The 20,170-nt window shown below is 39.5% G+C and overlaps 2 protein-coding genes and 1 pseudogene across 4 annotated transcripts; all 3 read right to left on the bottom strand.

The window, feature by feature from the left end:
* Positions 1 to 880: 880 nt before the first annotated feature.
* On the bottom strand, positions 881 to 6,178 carry LOC105049727 (E3 ubiquitin-protein ligase CSU1-like; annotated as a pseudogene).
* A 3,471-nt stretch (positions 6,179 to 9,649) lies between these two features.
* LOC105049717 (G-type lectin S-receptor-like serine/threonine-protein kinase At2g19130) lies at positions 9,650 to 12,553 on the bottom strand. The gene has a single exon (XM_010929457.4). It carries the CDS (start codon positions 12,536 to 12,538, stop codon positions 9,938 to 9,940), a length of 2,601 nt encoding a protein of 866 aa, XP_010927759.2. The 5' UTR covers positions 12,539 to 12,553; the 3' UTR covers positions 9,650 to 9,937.
* Positions 12,554 to 13,473: 920 nt separating this feature from the next.
* On the bottom strand, positions 13,474 to 19,025 carry LOC109504761 (E3 ubiquitin-protein ligase CSU1). Of its 3 annotated transcripts, XM_073252378.1 has the most exons (3): positions 18,626 to 19,020; positions 14,629 to 14,791; positions 13,474 to 14,220 (listed from the first exon to the last, which is right to left on the bottom strand). In XM_073252378.1, the coding sequence occupies exons 1-3, from the start codon at positions 18,862 to 18,864 to the stop codon at positions 13,984 to 13,986; spliced, it is 639 nt and encodes a 212-aa protein (XP_073108479.1). In that variant the 5' UTR covers positions 18,865 to 19,020; the 3' UTR covers positions 13,474 to 13,983. The 3 variants fall into 3 exon arrangements, with proteins under 3 accessions (XP_073108479.1, XP_019707302.1, XP_019707299.1); XM_019851743.3 differs by lacking the exon at positions 14,629 to 14,791 and having other exon boundaries at positions 13,993 to 14,220; positions 18,626 to 19,013; XM_019851740.3 differs by lacking the exon at positions 13,474 to 14,220 and having other exon boundaries at positions 14,676 to 14,873; positions 18,626 to 19,025.
* Between the last annotated feature and the right edge of the window lie 1,145 nt (positions 19,026 to 20,170).

Here is a 20,170-nt window from a genome sequence, read left to right as displayed (position 1 = left end):
TTTATCGTCAAATCTTTATCTTGTCAATAATAGTCAACTTCTCAACTAAAAGTAATATCGCCGGCGAGAAATCACGGCGAGAAACCCAACAGTGTCCGCGGCTCCGATCGAGGAAAATGGGGAGAAAGAGAGAGGGAGGAGGCCGATGGTCGATTCTAAGGAGAGGGGAGACCTTATAGAGGGTCCTAGGACTTCGAGAGGTCCTAGGACTCCCAATATGCTTGGGTCTCGTCGGAGAAGAAGACTCCTACCGGGAGTCTTCTTCCCGATTTTTACTCTATTTTTTTTTTTTTTTTTGTTGGGCTTGGATCGTGATGCTTGGGCCGGGCCTCACAAGTAGCTCAAATATTTTTTGAATCCAGCTCAAGTAATAGGATGCTTGGTTCAAAAACTCACGAACCTATTTCAGTTTATATATATTTTTAATAATATTATTTTTATTTTAATATATTTTAATATATACATTATTAGTGAGTTGATACTTGATTTCGAGCTCAAGTATGATTCGATTGATATTCAAGTCGAATTAAATTGATTTCGAATTTTATTTATTTTTTATCAAGTTAAGCTTGAGCTTAAGAAATTAATATTAATTAATCTTAAATTGAATTTCGAATTTAAATATTTTAAATTGAGTCGAGCTCAAGTGGCCAATTACTCAATTTAACCCAATTACATCATTAGACAATCTAGCCTGGACTATAGTAGTTTGAGCTGAAATGAAAACCGGACAATCTGAAGTCATATAATTAGAGGTACATATATGTCCGTATACCATGTTGGATCATTTATAACAGCAAGATTTGTTTATAAAGAAGCAGCTTCTTAGTAGAATTGATGGAAGCAAGATAACATTTCAATAAATTTAAGTCATCCACAATGAACAAAAACAAACAAAAATATACTCTTAACATTAAATTTGCAGAAGTTGTGCTTCACGATGTGGAGACACATCTAACACGAATTTCCAAACTGATGGGCTTCACGATGCAGAAAAGGACTCAACATGGTGCTATATTCAAAAGGAGGATAATGAATTTGCAAAAGAAGGATTACAAAGCCTTTGAAGCAGCCTTTTATATTCATCCACTCAATTATCATATAAATGACATTCAACTAAGCACAGCTAACAGAATAAAAATTTATCTAATCCATGGTTTCATTGTCTTAGATTCAAGTCTTTGTAGCTGGCCTCACCAGACTCAACCTTGTGCCCCTATACTAATGTTTATAATTTGTTGCTTCCAAACGATTTGCATGGCCCATGAACCCAATTCCTCATTTCTCCAAGCAAATTAAGGATGCATTAGCATTTGATTTGCAACCAAAATCAAAATCGAAACATATTGGAATAGGAATAAGAATGGTTATATCCTCTAATATATTTGGTTCATGATCAAAATCAGAATTGAAATGAAGTTTAAATCCAAGAAAAGATTAGAAATTAAATTTTGACAGATTAGGATATTTTCATTATCTTTAAAATCAGAATAGAAATAGAACTCCCTTCAACCAAACGACTAGAATAGAAATCACTTATTCCTATTCTTACTTCAAACTCTAACTCTCCTCCAACTAAACATGCTCTAAGTTCCTTTCTATACAATTGTGTTGGGTTGCGTTAGATACACGTTGGGTTTAAAAATTCTAAACCTGCCCTATTTATTAAATAAGGTCAAGAATTGAAATTTGAACCCATTCTATTTAATAAATAGATAACATGGTCTAATCTTCTTGCTACTTGCATTTTTCCCCCTCAATGGCGGCGGCTTCCCCTTCCTTCTTACTGAATGCCCGTGATGTTGGCATCGATGATCTATTAGAGATTCTTGAAGCTGAAGTCATCCACTACCTCGACACCCTAGGTCCACTTTGAGGGACTTGGGGCCGATGCAGGCTATTCAGTCGACAAGATCATAGCCATTAGCATCCTAGTTGTCATCCTCCTTGGCAATTGGAATGGACGGTTTGGAGCCCTCACAGCGATTGGTGTCACCGTAGAGGTTAGTGGCGAAGTTGACGGAGCTAACCAGCACCACTTTTGCCATCTTCTGCCACTCCTCCCAGGCCAATGCAATCTCAGCATCCATGAAGCCCATTCCCTTGATGGGCATCAAAACCCTAACCCAAAAACCTAAAAATCTGACTGAGAAATAAATTGAGACTGAAATCAAATTAAAACCCAAAAATGAGGAAAAGGAAACGGAGATCAATATAGAGAAAAAAAGTTCAAAATTTCAAAGGAGAAAGAGAGAAACAGGTACCTTTGCCTACTAGGCAAGACTGGCTAGGTGAAAAGCTCATTCTTCTTTCAGATGAACCGGCCCAATAAGCTAGATGAACAACTTGCTTACTCTCACTTCTTTGCTCTGTGGTTGGACGAGGCCATGATGAGCGGTCAGAAAGCTTGACACTGTCTAGTATGATTGATAAGGAAAGACACCCTAGCCAAGGGCATTCAGTCAATGGCAGTTGGCACACCACCGCCCAAATTAGCAAAGGAAACTCTAAATGCTATAGAGAACTTTAGTCGTGGTTTGGGGGGAGGGGGGGTGGGGAGGGAATAAAGATTGCAGGTTATCCAACCTGACCTAATAAACAAATAGATTAAATAGATCGGAGCCCTAAAACAAAAATATAATTTAAATGGATCGATCTATGGCCCGAATCTATTTATGCCGAATGCAAACCACCTCTTTTTGCCTTGTCCACAGCTAAAAATTTATCCGACATTACTTGCAGAACACATGACCGCATGTGATGATTTGCCACTAGTGAGAGCGTATTAATGAGAGTGACCTTGCGGCTTGGGCATATATAACTGCTTTCCAGAGACCTGGGCTTCCTTTGTTCATCGCTATCTCCGGTAAGGTGGAAGAAGTTTACAGCCTGAGTTTCTCCTTACCTTGTGGACAGATTATTGTGTCGACGGAGATGGAGCTTCTGACTTGACAGGAGCATCAGCGGTAGCAGATGGAAGCCGAAACCCTTTCATGTTTCGAAGGGCTTCCTCTTCACTGGAAGTTACCATCACACCGTTTGCCCTATTGAAACCATTTTTGTATGACTCCTGTCGCTGTACTGCGGTACAGCTCCGTGAATTTTTTTGATCAAAAGCATCAAGCTCTCGAGCTTTCTGCAGCATCAGCTTCTCCTCTTCCTCCTCTTTCTCTTGCTTCTGCTGAGCAGCATGGCCAACCAGCTTCCTGTCCGCATCAAAGATAACAGTGTTGCGCAGAGCAAAAGGAAAACATAAGACAAAGTTGGAGAAGGATTGCAGAGGAATGAAAATGCAGCCCATCTAGGAGGCCAAAACTAAAGCAAGCAAAAGCATTCCATGCACGCATCCAAACGAACTCTTAAAAGGAAGGTTCTCTTGCCCACATCAAAAGGATTTAATTAGATCAAAATTAAAAAGACTATAAGCAGAAACAGAGTAATTACTGCAATTTTAAAAAGAAAAGAAAAGGACAGTCACATGTCCCACTGGACCAACTTCCAAGCTCTATAGCTTCGAGGAAATTAGGTCCGTTATTCACCAAAATCCAGAATAATCTGGCGCTGAGTTCCAAATTCTTTCACTAATGCAACAAAGCCCCCCATCAGCCAATAAACACATTAAATAAATAAGGCTCACATCCATTCCACTGGAGAAAACATCGCCATTAAACCATAAAAGCCAATATCCGGCCGTTAAAATGTGCTTGATTACATATAATATAAAAATCTCTGTTGTCAAACCTTATAGAGTGGGTTGCTACTCCTTTCGACTCCTTTAGAAAAGAAAAGTTCACCACCAACCTTGGTAGGTAATCTCTCTCTGACTCAAATCTCATGGATGGGAATGTACCTAAAAAAACACAAAAAAGAACTCAACGAAACCAACAGCCAGCCATCCATAGACCGCAAAGAAAATAGTTGCAAATTGCATAAACTCATTCTGGGATGTACAGACATCAATAATAATGGCATGCGTTCAGTAAATTTCCAGTTCAAGTAATCATGCACAGCAAAATTAACTTAATGGTGGATATTCAAGATGACGGGAAGGTCTGTTCAATAACCTTTGATAGCACAGATAATCTTGTCAGGGAAGTCAAGTGGCATCATTTTACTCAACCAGAGGTATGACCATGAAAAGAAAACTACTTTTTTTCTTTGATAACCAGAAATTTCTACTTTAGGGTTTGGTGCCTACTTGAGGATATCTTATGAAACTCATTCCCATGCCCACTTCATAGAACTTCACGTTCTAAATTTTGAAAGGGGGCTAGCTTTCCCTAACCCACAGCCTGAATCGCCTCCTGCTCTGACTCCCCCTACAGATAAGTAACGTTTCTTGGAACACTTTCCCTCTTTTCCAAATCATGCTAGCCTTCGAAGGAGGCAGCCTTTGCTTATGATTTTTACATATCATCAATGCTTTTCTTGTTTCGTATCTTCTGATCATGCACACCACCATAAACTTGTTTATACTAGTAGTGTTGAAATTTAATGATTTCCAATAATGCAGCTGGAACTACTGCCCCATTTCCCTTCAATAAATGGTCAATGTAAAAGTTGAGTTCAGATTCATGGAAAGTATATTCTAGGTTTCCAGCAAACTGAAAAGTAACTTATATAAACTAAAAACCTTTCTTATGTGAAAGCAGAAAATAAATATCTAAAAGGTCCAAAACTGATGGGAAGATACTGCCTGTTTCTGCCAGCTTGGTATCCAAAACATTCAAATCAACACTGGTTTGAAATCAATCTGATACTAGGCAGTCATTTTTGGGTTCAAACAAAACATTTTAGTTTAGGCGATGACCAATGTTTTGTTCAGATGAAAGAGTTGAAACAGTCAAATTATCCCATAAAAAATTCTAAAAAGATGTAAGAAAGGTTTTAAACCATATTGGCAGGTCTAGATGATCTATCAGCATAAAGTGAAGCGATCATGTGTTTGGTTTGCACACAAGAATCACAAAGAGCAGAAATGGTAATTGCTTATATTTTATTCTCACAATGAATTTCATTTTGCAGCCAATTTTCTTCTTTCTTTTTGCTTTTTGAGAATCACAAACAGAGTTTGCTCTATTCACGATCCTTTTTATCTTTTTTTTTTTTTTTTTTTGCCTTCAATTGGTCACAAGTATTTGGTTACTTATAAGGCAAAAATAATAAAACACAATTCTTGGAACAAACTAGTCAGAACTTTTATAATAATGGAAAGCATGTCCAAACAAGAATAACAATTACAGAAAAGGATGAGAAGTCAGCTTATCTGCCCAGACACAGAATATTTTATCATACCCAATTCAGCACACACACAATTATCGCATTTATAAGCCCTGTTATTTTATATGCATTTTTATGCTGAAACCTTCTCACCAGATATGAATTTTTCACACCCAAAACCATTCCCAACTTTTTCAATTGAGATTGACTAGAAATATATTACAATCAAGCCTTGTCCGAATTACTTGGCCTGCGCTGTCTGAATCCTCATTGACAATAATTCCTATAAAAAAAATACTAAAAAAAAAGGAGATCAAACCCACCCATCAATCAAACTAATCCACCTCAAAACATAAAGAAGACAAAGATGTAAAGTACACCAGGGACTTTCCAAAATTCCAAATTGTGGAGCAATATATACAACATCACCACATGATCAAATTCAAAATAATCAGCCCAAACAATCAAACAAATCCGCTCTAATTTTCCCAAATTACCTTTTTTTTTAGTGCAATCCCAAATTACCTAATAGGATGCAGATCAAATTCACTAATCGATAAAAGCTACCGCAACCCCACATCAAAACTTTCAAAAGATTGAATCTTGACCCTAGAATAACCAATTAGATGAAAAGGGTAAAACAGATCGACCACAGAGGATAAAAAAGGGCAGCAATCAGGGCCAGAAAACCAAGAATCAGAGAGAAGACAACAAGGGAGAGTCCTCTCGATGTCCTTCTGAGCGAGAAGGCACTCGAGGATGCATTCCTTGCAGAAGACGTGGCCCTTCTGACAGCAGAGGGGATCGATGAAAGGCTTGAGGCAGAGGCAGCAGGCGTCGAAGGGCTTGACCGAGTCCTCCCCCGGCGCTCTCGTTGCGTCCCGTACCCGAGCTTCCGCTTCTCGTCGTATGCGAAGAACGCGAGGTCGTTGTTGTTCTTCGAGTGCCGCTGCGGCATCCTCTCCTCCCCCTCACCCTTCCAAGCCGATCAAAATCCTCCAACAGGAGTGATCAAGAAAAAAAACCCGAACCGTAGCTCGAAGGAGAGAGAAGGAAACCCAGAAAGATCGCATTTTTACCGCCGGAGAGGAGAACATGACGGGAGACCAAATATACGACGGTTAAGGGACCGAAGGGAGAAGACGCCATCTCCAGAAGTTGGTATGCTAGCGCGTGACAGACATCGTCCGTTTCTCCCGTGTCGATAATCGAACGGTGGATCGTTGCACATCCGTAACGTCTGTCCTTGTGAAAATTCTTACTTAATAAATTATTTTTTCATTTAAAAGAAAAGTTTCAGAAAAGATTTGGCATGAATTTTTTTTTTTTTAATATGGTTACTACTTTTTCGGCTTTCTTTTCCTCCTTCTTGGTATACATATCGGATAATAAAATGCAGCCTAAATCTAGCGGAATGGGCTCTGCAGAATGGCTTAGAAGAGGTTGGTGGCGTGCCTTATTAGCAATCCAATTTGCGGTCTGATTGTCTTCCCGACACACATATAGCACCTGAAAATGCGATAGACTCCTTTTCCAAATGAAGAAGATTTGATATAAAAGGATTAATAGGAGACAAGCATTTGAATAAGAATTAAGTCAGCAAATAATGATAAGAGAATCCCCCAAGTTGAGCAAACCGCGAGTAGTTCAGCATAGGATGTGCAAGACAATCGGTCAAACCATAAAATCAATCCAAACTCGTTATTTTGCTTTGATTTGGATCGGATTTTTCTATGTTCGATTGATTTTCGGTTTGAAAAATTTTGAAATTAAAAAAATTGATTTGATTTCGGTTTAAATTTTTAAAAAATTAATTTAAATCGATCCAAATCATAAATATAAAAGCGGTTCATTGTTTGGGCAAACCCTCCCATCACCATCGGTGAAAATTCTAACTATAAGAGTATTTAGATCTTTGTTTGGACCTCTATGATCTTAGTCTGGATAAAACTTATTGATATCTGATACCAAATATCCCATTTTCTCATCATAGTCCATCTAGAATATTCCAATAGATTAGGTCAATGGACCTCTATATGCCAACCACACCAAAACTTATATATCTTAGCAACTTACTAAAGCTCATTTTTATCCTTGCAAATTGAATATGTAAATAAGAAAAATGCATAGATTTTGAGAGAGATACAGGATTGGAGATTGGAGATTCACAACCGAAGTAATTCTTAATCATACAAAATATCTTAGTGGAAGCATATACCATGTTGATGAAGTACTTTTCTTTATTAGAATATTGATAAAATATTTAACTTCAAGAGTTTAAATAATTAGCTTACGCAAAAAAAAAAAAAAAAAAAAAATGAGAGAGAGAGAGAGAAAACCTATTAGCAAATAGATCGATACTAATATATCAAGTTTAACAACTATGAGTTGAAAAAAAAAAAAAAGAGAAAAAATAGGTAATAGTCCCAATGCTCTCCCTGTGTATATAAAAATAGATAATGCTCCTCTTAAAATAAAACGTATCCACTTTTGGAGTTTAGAGTCAACAATGAAACATTCAAATCGACGTTTCATACCATTGATTATGATTTATTCCATAAAAAATATGTAAAAACTAAATATTACATATTTTAGTGATCTCTAATCTATGCATCAATATAAACATAAAAGTGGATGATTTCCATTATCGTAATATATTAAAATACATGATAAACCATTTGCATCAGGAATCTATCCTATTTATCATGATCTACACAATTAGAGCATGTATAAATTGAAAATCTATAGATTCTGATTCTTAAAACATAGAAAAATATGATCTTACATCATGTTAATCATTCATCTTTGCACCTACTACATACAATATAAAGTACCAAAACATGTCATTTCTAAGTGTTTTTAGTCCTGTAGATCATGAGTAATGGGTCTCTCTTTAATTTAGATGACTCATTATTAATTTTGAGCTCAAGAGAAGTAGATATCCCTCGTTTCCTTAAGAAGAGCTTAAACAAGAGGGATATGTGAGAACCTCTATGGACGTACGTTTACCCCGCATTAGTTATGCACTATTGCACTAGGATAGATTTTGGGTATTATACAGGATAAAGAGATCTAAGTAACATTTTTTAACTAGTCTTTGCGGATAAAGTCCTAAGTTGTTCCACTTTTAAATAAGCTAATTAATCACACTTTCATCATCTAAATGTTGACTACTCACTACAAATGGGAAGAAGACCAGGTAGAGGGGTTGCGTTTGGGAACCCATCGTCGTTGCCTTCTTGAAAACCAGTAGGAAAGTACTGAAATATTGAAACTTGGACTGGATATCAAGGGCCAGGCCCACAGAGATTGAAAGCCAGAGTCCGGCCTATGGAGGGACCAGCAATCAACTTCCCCTGGAATTCATCGTTCTCTGCACTGAAAAGGCATTGGCAAAACTATTGCTGCCGCCTTGAAATGGCATATTACTCCCACACCCACTTATTTGATCCTCTGTAACCCAATCACTCTGATTCTGAATTCATGCAGTTGCAAAATAGCAAGATGATCTCATCGCAGCTGCCGAACGGCCCATGGAGAGCATACATTTTGGCATTGCACTCCTCTCAGGGACCAGAACAGTACCCATGTCTGGGATTCTTCCGCCCATGTCAACTGCTTCATCTGCGTCATCTTTATCCTCCACCTTTTCTTTTACTTCATTAAGTAAACGAAGCAAGATTTATCAGCACCAAAGAAGAAACAAAACTTGCTGGAGAAACAGGTATTAAGTTTTTTTTTACTTTTTTTTATTTTTTTGATAAGAAAACAGGTATTAAGGGTCATTGGGAGCAACAATTAATGACCTAAAAAACAGAACATGTTACATCAAGGGTTGCAGGGCAGCAGTATGATTCAGAAACGCTGATCTGTTTTTGGAGGTGGATAGAACATTCCAATAAGAGATCATGGAGAGAGCATCCCTAAGAACAACGGTCCGCATAGAGGGTCGATTTTAAAAAATTATGCTGTTGCGCTCTCTTCAAATGGCCCAGATTATTCACTTATTTTCTCTTGTTCCAATAGCGTTAGTAGAACTGGTAATGGCAGGTTTGATTATTATGATTCTGAAAGCAGAAAGTTTTAACAAAACTCTGAATGCATCTCATATGAGCATATCAAGTCCAAATTCACTGATTGCGATTCAGCCAAGCAAATATAGCAGGGTTCCTGAGGGAATTTATCCATGCATCCCACTACATCCAATAGCATTCTTTTGTAAATTTGCAAAGAACAAAGAAATGATGGTGAGTGACCATTCTATGAATGAAATGTAAGAGATAATGCATAAAAATACTGAAATGATTTCATAAAAGAGTTTGCGCATGCCATCATGCAAATTCCACCTTCCATAAATCAGCTAAGAATAATGCCAAATAGGACCGCCAACAGCATTCAAAACGGGAGAACATGTGCCAAGCTACGGTAATTTAAAAATATGGAATGTGCATTAGCAATACTCTTACTGGCATCATCTAGAAAATACGAGGATTTAAGTTATGCTTCACTCCATTACATAAGGACATGAAGTGTGTGGAACTCCGCATCTGAGTGCGTGACACCTTGACCATTATTAGTTAATAATTAATTACCTATGCTAAAAGCATTCAACACATCATGGACTTGGCATGAAGCTACTACTTTGCAATAATACTGGAAAAATACAAAGCGGACTCACTCAAATGTTATGCGGACGCTTGAAAGGTCTTGGGCATATTCATTCATTACAACTCCTGGATGCTGTGCATTTAACTTGAGAGCCGGTGGAAGTGGTACTCCGTGTCTGGGAACTTTGATTCGACGACAAGTCTGAGAAGAAATTGATGTTCTCCGAGCTTTCCACAAGAATTTGAAGCGATCTTGGAATAGGAGGCATGTTAATTTCCAGAAAGCCCTCCAAAATTTGAACAACCTGTCCCATCGTTGGCCTGGCACTTTCATCATCCTGAATGCACCAATAAGCAATTTTACAGGCTCTTTCGAGCTCTTCAATATTCACATGATCCCCCAGTCTGTGATCCACCAAGCTTTGGACATCCCCTTGCACGAGTCTGTTCGCAGCTAATGTAGGAAAAAATGTAGGTTTCCCTTCCTCTGTCTGCTCTAAGTTTCTCCTGCCAGATATAATTTCGAAAAGCATCATCCCGTAGCTGTAGACATCAGCTTTGGCAGTGATGGCTGCACCAGTTAACCATTCAGGGGCAAGATAGCCTATTGTCCCTCTCATCGTAGTCAGCACTCGGCTGAAGTCCCGGCCTAACAGCTTTGCCAGACCAAAGTCTGCCACTTTTGGAACAAAGGACGCATCGAGTAGTATGTTCTCTGGTTTTATATCGAAGTGTATGATGCAATCCCTGCACTTCTCGTGCAGATAAGCTAATCCTCTAGCAATTCCAAGAGCAATTTGGTACCTTTTGTTCCAGTCCAAGACCATGGAATTGTTCTGGAAGAGCTGAGCATCCAGAGAACCCTTTGGCATGAACTCATAAACCAGCAACCTTCTGGTGCCTTCGGAGCAAAACCCAAGAAGCCGAACCAGGTTGACATGCTGCACCGTTCCAATCGTGCTCACCTCGGCCCGGAACTGCTTCTCTCCGTGCAGGCGAAGGCCTTCAAGCTTCTTTACCGCTATGGCGGTCGAATCCGGCAAGAACCCCTTGAACACCGAACCGAAACCTCCTCCTCCCAAATTCTCCGAGAAGTTCTTGGTGAAATGCTGCAGGTCGCTGAATCTGAATGGCACCAGAGTTCTCCCCACTTCTTGCACAGCATGAATCATCTGCCTCTTCCAGCGTATCCAGTTCAGCACCCATATGATAACCACACAAACTACCAAGCCTGCAACCACACAGGCGACGGCCCCAGTGACCGTTCGCTTCTTGCTCGTGGAATCCCGCAGCTCCGAAGCAGCCAGCCGAAGGTACAGGATTCCTGCATCCGATCCATTGTATTGCTCCTGTAGATTGATCAAATCCCCGTACCACACGGAACATCCAGCACCAAATGAGTAAGCAGTGCAAGAGCAATTGCTCAAACAGGTTGATGCACAATCTTCAGCACTTGCAACATCTGGCTGATTCTGAGGATTCTTTGGCAATCTAATACCATCCATCGGATAAAACTTATCTTTCTCGACATTCGCCGAGCTGTTGCTGCTGCACTGCAATGGAGTGCTCCTCACGCAACCCCCTGTTCGATCCTGCAAATACCAATCGGTCTGGTTCCGCGGCACAAAACCCTTGACGCATTTGCAGAATGGCAGACCGATCTCGCTGCAGCTCCCGAAAGGCCCGCAGAGAGAATACACTTCGCACTGCTTTCTCGGCCGGGACCAGAACAGTATCCATTCCTGGGATCCATCCGCCCACATCAACTGCTGGATCCGCCCCGACGGATCCATTATAAACCTCGAGATGGCCGAATCACTGTCAACGTAAGTGAAGTAGCTCTCGTCTCTATTGTTAACGTAAGTGAAGTCGTCCTCATGACTCTCGATCATCTCCGGCACTCCACTAAAGACGTGTCCATTCCAAGTCCCACTGGTCCAGTAGGAGACAGACTTATTCCATTGAATGAAGTACTGGCTGGTTCCATTGGGGTCGAGCTCAACTGAGAAGATCCCAGGAGCTGGGTCAGCTGAGCTCTTCCAGGAGATGAGGCGCTGGTTCTGTTTGGTCACCTTGTTCAGGCCGAGCTTCCCTCCGGGGAGCCACGTATCAGTTGGGTGGTCGATGCTCTGCCACAAGATCCTGGAGGAGTTGGAGCCATCTGCCAGCACAAGGTTTCCAGTGTCTTGGAGAACCGCTACAGTGGAGTTGGTGGAGATGTTGGCATTAGTGGACCAGATTTGGGCTTTGGACTCGTTGAGGAGCACCAAATTTCCATCGTTGGAGAGCCTTAGCTCGGATTTGGTCTTGTCTGAGACAGGGATTTCTCTGTTGGCTACCCAGACGGAGGTTTGCTGTGAGTCTTTTTTGTACCAGATGCCTATGTAGTACTTGGTGGAGTTTGGTGGAGAGAAGAAGCCCAGAACAAAGTTGCCTCCTTCGGAGGTTAGCTGCCGGTCTCCTGAGATGGAGGAGCTGGCAGAGATGGTGTCAGCTGAGAAGGAGAGAGGGGTTTGGAGAGCTAAGAAGAAGAGGAACAGGAGGAGGGAGGAGGAAGGAAGAGGAATGGGGGACGGAGTTTTGGGAAGAACCATTGCTGCTGCGCTCTGAGATGGAAAACAAGCACAGAACTGAGGGGGGGGGGGCAGAAAGTAGAGATAGTTTGGAAAAATGATATTGTTTTTTGTTTCTAATTTGACAAATGATTTCATCGAGGTCGTCGCTCCGACTTATTGACTTTGACCGAATGACGGTGCAAATTATTAAAAACGTTCCCCTTGTTTTTGTCACAAGTGTTTCGACTGGAATACCCACTTTACCAAGTCGCGGGAATTCGGAGGATAACAATATCCCTGATGGGAGAACATACACCGTGTATTATTTCTCAAATAAAAATAAATTTAAAAAATACGAAGTGAATTGGTGCAATATTTCTCAAATAAAAATAAATTTAAAAAATACGAAGTGAATTGGTGCAAGGGTACAAGCGCAATACGTACGATGCCTCGGTGAGAGTTTTTCTTTTTTTTTTTGATAGAACGAGGGGAGTAAGATGCTCCCTTCGCTGTATATTAAAATAGTGAATAAGTTACAGTAGATGGTTTGGTTGGAGGGTGACGGGGGGTAAAAATACAAAAGGGAAAGCTGCTCCAATGGGAAGGCAATGTGAGGGGCAGCTGATGACTTCATGTGGACATCCCATCGCCTACAGTAGAGTAATGGATTCTAAAAATACAATTGCCAAAATAAAACCACGAAACGCAGAATTGACAGTGTCTGAAAGAAAACTGTCATCCTCGGACCTAGAGATACTTCAGGAACTTGCCGAGACGTTTGAAATAGGAATTGTCTTCTCTAACGGCCCGGTCGTTAAGCGGAAAAGCTGTAAATTCTCCCACTTATAGGCAAGATCAAGCCTCAACAGCGAATACACCCTTGCTCCATTTGCTCCAAAGAAAAAGGCCAGTAGGTGTTCTGAGCATCGAACCCCACCAACCACTTCCTTGAAGGAGGACTATCGGTAGGCCTGTTGCTTCCTTAACGTGCTGAAGTTCCTCAATAATCAGCATTGTGTAATTTGCAACGAAAGTCTCTTGCGAGCATGAAAATAAGGCGGTGGGACAAATTCATCATCCACTTGATGAAATGAGAGACAGTCATCCTGAACACAATCACATCAGCGTGAGCTACAAATTAGAAAATACATCTATTTCTCTCTTTTCAAATGCACCAGCAACCCACAGCAATTAGGGAATCGACCGTCGAGATCATATGACGATTCCTCAAACTATTCCTCCAAACCTACCAAATATTATAGAGACTTGAGGGGAGAGTTTGATCGATCAACCCCAAGAGAAATGCAAACCAGATTTTTTTTTTAAAAAAAACAACCAAACATTAAGTGATCAATGCTTTCCGCTTGTGTCGAGCACAAAGGGTGTTGACCGGGACCTTGTACGTCTTTTTTCGCAAGAGTATCAGCTGTGAGCACTTCTTTGTGATAACATAGCCAGTTGAGGATCTTCACTTTCTCCGGAATCGGACATTTCCATATGATTTTGCTGAAGAAAGATATTATTCCTCTATTGATGAAGAAGTAGCAACCCCGTTTGGCAGTATAGTTCTGAGAAGGGTGCCATTTCCGATTCCTGTGGTCTTACCCGGATTGTATGTTCAGGTTATCAATGAAGTGTCTTAGCACAGAGAGTTTGTTAGCAGCTCTGTAACTAAGTGGACGTCTGAATTGATGCTCCCACTGATCAGAGCCCAGATGCTTCGCAATCGATCCCATCGTTTTGTAACTGAATATATACAGATTGGGTAGCTGCTTTGCAAGAGCAACATTTGAAGCCCAAGCATCGTGCCAAAAGAAAGTCATGCCACCGTCTTGAACCTGAGGAACAGATAGAAATTGAAACAAATTAAAGAATTTACTTACACCTTTCCAGAAGAATGAAGCTTTCTTGATTAGAGTGGATGCAGGATCTGCTGAAGTCATCTTGGTGTAGTATATATTCAGAATTAGAGAGCGCCAAGGCCGATCATCATAATTGAAGAATTGGAAGCACCATTTTAATAGTAGAACTTTGTTGAACAAGGATAGATTAATGAGTCCCAGACCTCCAAACACTTTTGACCGACATATACAGGACCAATTGACTAAATTTTGAACACTACCTTTGCTACCATTGCTGTTCCAAAGAAAAGCTCGGCAGAAAAAGTCTAATCTTTTTCATGATAGTCTCAGGCAACTGTAACAAGACATCTAATAAATTCGCAGCACCTGAATGACGGAATTTACCAACACTAAGCAACCGGCTCTCGAGAGGATTCCTTTCTTCCAGCCCGCAAATTTCTTCTCAACTTTGTCCATTAAAAACCTCCACTGATATGCTCTCAAGCTTAATTTATAGTGTAACGGAAGATGCCTCGGTGAGGGTTGGTTTTTGAGTACTTCAACAATTCTGTATTGAAGCAGAATCTAAATTAATGATTTTAAATCCATTATCTACGATATCAGAATTAGAAGCTCTTTTGATCTGGATCCTGTTGAATGCAGTAATGTTAACACGGTAAGATTATGAGCGAAATTTATTGCCTAACGGTTGACAGGAAAAAAAGGACACCCTTGAGATATGTTGGAAATGCAAACATCATGCAAGTATGTCCTAACAAGTCAAATAATCTGTTACGAATCAGTTCTTTCTATTTATAGGTATTTCATGAATTAACTTAAGAGGCATTCTCTTCAGAAGTAAATACCTAACATACTAATAATTTTGCTTGTGCTTATTGAGCATCATTAACATTATAGTGTTATTAGTTATTCATATAAATAAACACAATATTTAGTTACGGTAACAATGTTCTTTATTTGTGAATGTTTGAACCTAGAAAATCATTAGTTGGAGTATCTATGTAAATAAAATTTCTAATTATTTAGTACTCACTTGACAATTAAGTTGCATAAACCATTTTCATTGGACTAAAGCTTTATCATTGTTTGAAAAGAAATAAATCATGCTCTAGATATATACAATCGCAGTCAATGCAAATCAAGTAGATCTCATAATCTTCTAGGCATCCATTGCAATAACATTTCTAGTGCTACCACATATGATGTGGTGCACCAATTTTATTTTTTACCTAAATTTTTATATTCTAATAGTATTGGAGAGGAATATGAAAAGTACAAGATAAGGAAGCCCAATTAAAGAATGTCAAAAAGTATGCATGGGTAGATAGTGCACTAACCCCTCTCCTTCAATCATCCATGTGTCTATGACAATGATATGCAATCATATAGAATACTTATGTAGTCTATCTGCATTTTATAATTGAATATTTTTTGGAACATGCCAAGTATTAAAACCAAAATTTAATTTATAGAATGAGAATTTCTTTTTCTCTCTTAAGAAAGATCCTAGCTATCTTGCTCTAGAATGAAACCAGTGATCTCTCTAGGGACTGAAGGATACCAACCAATAGACGTAGCGAACTAGCAACTCAAAAGAAGAAGAAGAAGAAGAATGCATTTCTCAAACTTGTTGTGGACATCTACCTCGGTCTCGGTCAACCGGATATAACCAACGTGAGCAAGGGTTGGATACAGCTGATCTGGCGGAACTCAAGGAACATGGCCTTAGTTCAGCAGGTCATCCTAATTCAGCAAGTTGGCCATTTTAGGTGAATAATCATTCTCGCAGCCACAAAAAGGCCAAATAAGGAAGTTCTAATCGTTAGGATTCGATCATATCCCAGAACAGCAACCATTAACCGGCTTCGCATCACAAACATGGAAGCATGATCCCCGCTAGCACGATCCGCACACACTTTCTGGGAATGGCTAACATCCCCAATGAACACAAGTCTTAGTCCTTAGCATATATGACTCTTACTCACCCTTTATAAATAAGGGGAAGAGGATCCCAAGTAAGTTCTTGAAAGGCCTAAAGGTGCTCCAGTACTCTCTCTGTTCTCCAAATTTGAGTTAACTTGAGCGTCAGAGAATACCCATAGAAAACCTTCTGATTAGAAACTTTTTGTAGATCCAACTCCAGCACCCGAGAGAAATTTTCTTCAGCACTCCGTCCCCAGCTGAGGACCCTTCCACCTCATCTCCACCTAAGAAGTCCACTTCACCTCCTTTTAGGAAGATCAAGTTTGACTTCATCAACTTGGGATTCGGCGGCAATAAACTGGCACTAGAAAAAGGGCACCTAATCACTGCTCAAAGCCCGTTTTGAGAGATAGCACTTCGCTATAAGGCCACGAAGAAGAGCTTCAAATGCCTCCCACCATTCCAATGGCACCGACCTAATGATGTCCAACAGAAAGCTGTTGTGCCTGAACTGGTCCCGACACCACTACTTCAACCAGCACCAACGATATTCAACAATCAGTTCAAAACTCTCGTCTAGTAGGTGCAGGCCTTGACCACTACGGTACAAGCAATGCAATAAGCTGCTGCAGCTCAAACTGGCCTAGAAGCCCCGCGCCAAGATCAAGATAGACCGATGACCCAATAATCACCTCCTCGTAGTCCGAGGTAGGGGCACAATCGACACAACCAACCAGTGAGCCTCGGCTAAGAAGAACATATGTGCTCGCCGACCCAACTGAAAAGTATATTCTAGGTTTCCGACAAACTTAAAATTAACTTATATAAACTAAAAACTTTTGTTTTACCAGAAAAACTAAAACTTTTCTTATGTGAAAACAGAAAATAAATATCTTAAAGGCCAAAAGTGATGGGAAGACACTGCCTATTTCAGCTAGCTTGGTATCAAAAACATTTCAAATCAATACTGGTTTGAAATCAATCTGATACTAGGCAGTAATTTTTGGGTTCAAACAAAAAACATTTTACTTTAGGTGATGACCAATGTGTTCAGATGAAAGAGTTGAAACAGTCAAATTATCCCATAAAAAACTCCAAAAAGATCTAACAAAGGTTTTAAACCACAATGGCAGGTCTAGATGATCTATCAGCATAGAACGAAGCAATCATGTGTTTGGTTTGCACACAAGAATCATAGAGAGCAGAAATGGTAATTGCTTATATTTTATTCTCACAATACATTTCATTTTGCAGGCAATTTTCTTCTCTCTTTTTTTTTTTTTTAGATCACAAACAGAGTTTGCTCTATTCATGATGCTTTTTATTTTTTATTTTCTATTGGTCACAAGTATTCGTTTACTTATAAGGTAAAAATAATAAAAGACAATTCTTGGAACAAACTAGTCAGAACTTTTATAATAATGGAAAGCATGTCCAAATAAGAATAACAATTAGAAGTGAGCTTATCTGCCCAGACACGGAATATGTTATCATACCCAATTTAGCAAACACACAACTATCGCATTTATAAGCCCTGTTATTTTATATTTCCAGTATTTTTATGCTAAAACCATCTCACCAGATATGGATTTTCACACCCAAAACCATTCCCAAATTTTTGAATTGAGACTAACTTCACATATATTGCAATCAAGCCTTTTCCGAATTACTTGGCCTCCGCTATATGGCAAAATTCTTTGTACACCGCCCGTGGTGTAAAAATCTGATTATAACATTCCATATAGAAAGCCATAATTTCAACGCAAGATGCTATAATATCAATAAAGGATATCATAATTTTTTTGAAAGAAAAGAGATATTTTCATCATCCAAAATTTCAAACGAAAAAGTAAAATTAGAGACATTAAATGTATGTTGGAAGGCGTTGACCATAGTCGAATAGGACGACGCGGTGCGCTCGACATCAGATTTTCTACACCGTGGGCAGTGTATAAAGAATTTCTCTAGCTATTTGAATCCTCGTTGACAATAATTCTTATAAAACGCAGACAGCTGTAAAATACTACAAAAAATGAGATCAAACCCACCCATCAATCAAACTAATCCACCTCAAAACATAACACAAGACAAAGATGGAAAGTACACCAGAGACTTTCCAAAATTCCAAACTGCGAAGCAATATATACAACATCGTCACATGATCAAATTCAAAATAATCAATCCAAACAATCAAACTAATCCGTTCTAATTTTCCCAAACCACCTTTTTTTTATTGGTGCAATCACAAATTACCTAATGGGATGCAGATCAAATTCACTTATCAATAAGACCCACCGCAACCCTACATCAAAACTTTCAAAAGATTGAATCTTGATCCTAGAATCTCGAATTAGATGAAAAGGGTAAAACAGATCGACGAAAGAGGATTTAAAAAAACAGCAATCAGGACCAGAAAACCAAGAATCAGAGAGAAGAAGACAAGGGAGAGTTAAGGCACCTCTTGATGTCCTTCTTCTGGGCGAGAAGGAACTCTCGGATGCATTCCTTGCAGAAGACGTGGCCCTTATGACCGAAGAGAGGGTCGATAAAGGGCATGAGGCAGAGGCAGCAGGCGTCGAAGGGCTTGATCGAGTCCTTCCCAAGGTGCTCTCGTTGCGTCCCATACCCGCGCTTCCGCTTCTCGTCGTATGTGAAGAACGCAAGGTCGTCGTTGTTCTTCGAGTGCCGCTGCGGCATCCTCTCATCCCCTCACCCTTCCGCGCCGATCACACCTCCAAGAAGAGAGATCAAGAAAACAAACCCTAACCCTGGCTCGAAGGAGAGAGAAGAAAGCCCAGAAAGATCGCACTTTTGCCGCCAGAGAGGCGACAAGAAGGAGGGCGCTATCTCCAGAAGTTGGTATGCCAGCGGATGACAGACGCCGTCTGTTTCTCCCGCGTCGATAATCGAACGGTGGACGTTGCACACCTATGCATGTCTAAAATGCTTGCTTAATAAATTATTTTTTCTTTTTTGAAAAAAAAAATTCATAAAAGTTTTGAGAAGAATTTTTTAAACTTTTTTTTATGGTTACTACTATTCCGCTTTTTTCCTCTTCTTTGTTTTATTTTTCTTTCCAAAACTATTAATATCGTATATACTGTACGTCCGATATATCGGATAATAAAATTAAGCCTAAATCTTGCAGAATGGGCTCTGAAGAACAGATTAAAAGAGGTTGGTTAGCAATCCAATTTGCGGTCTGATTGTCTTACCAAAGCACATATAGCACCTGAAAATGTGATAGACTCCTTTCCCAAACGAAGAAGATTTGATATAAAAGGATTAGTGGGATGACAAGCATTTGAATAAAACTTAAGTCAGCAAAGAGAATCTCCATCGAGTTGAAACTGTCGTGCATCAAAGTGAATAAGGGCTAAAGAAATAGTAGACCAAACTACAAAAAGTTCAGCGTGGGAATGTGCAGGAAAACAGGCCAAACCATAAAATCAATCCAGACCAGTTATTTTGGTTCGATTTGGACCGGATTTTTTTATATTCAATTCGATTTCAGATTAAAAAAATTTGAAATTGAAAAAAATCGGTTTGGGCAGGCCCTCCCACCACCATATATATAAAAGTATATATAAAAGTAGTTCATCACTTGGACAAACCCTCCCACCACCATAGATGGAAATTTAATCCATAAGAGTATTTAGATCTTCGTTTGGATCTCTATGACCTTGGTCTAGATAAGACTTATCGAGATCTAAAACCAAAAATGTCCCATACTTTCACCATAGTTCATCTAGAATTTCCCTGCAGATTAGATCAATGGGTCCAGAATAGTTCAATCTCTCCATCTTCTTGAACCCTACAAGTTACATATTTGCACCTACCAAACCAATATATGCTAATCCCGTTGAAGCTTATACATCTTAGCAACTTATTGAAAGTCTATTTTTATCCTTACAAATTGCAAACAAAAAAAATACACTACAACCTACTAGAAGCGCATTTACTGATTATTTGTTGATAGACCTTTAGCCCAGCTCTAATAACT

This window comes from Elaeis guineensis, chromosome 2 (genome assembly GCF_000442705.2).
Source record: "Elaeis guineensis isolate ETL-2024a chromosome 2, EG11, whole genome shotgun sequence".
In the NCBI taxonomy this organism is placed as follows: Eukaryota; Viridiplantae; Streptophyta; class Magnoliopsida; order Arecales; family Arecaceae; genus Elaeis; species Elaeis guineensis.
This window is presented reverse-complemented; position numbering and strand designations above follow the sequence as displayed.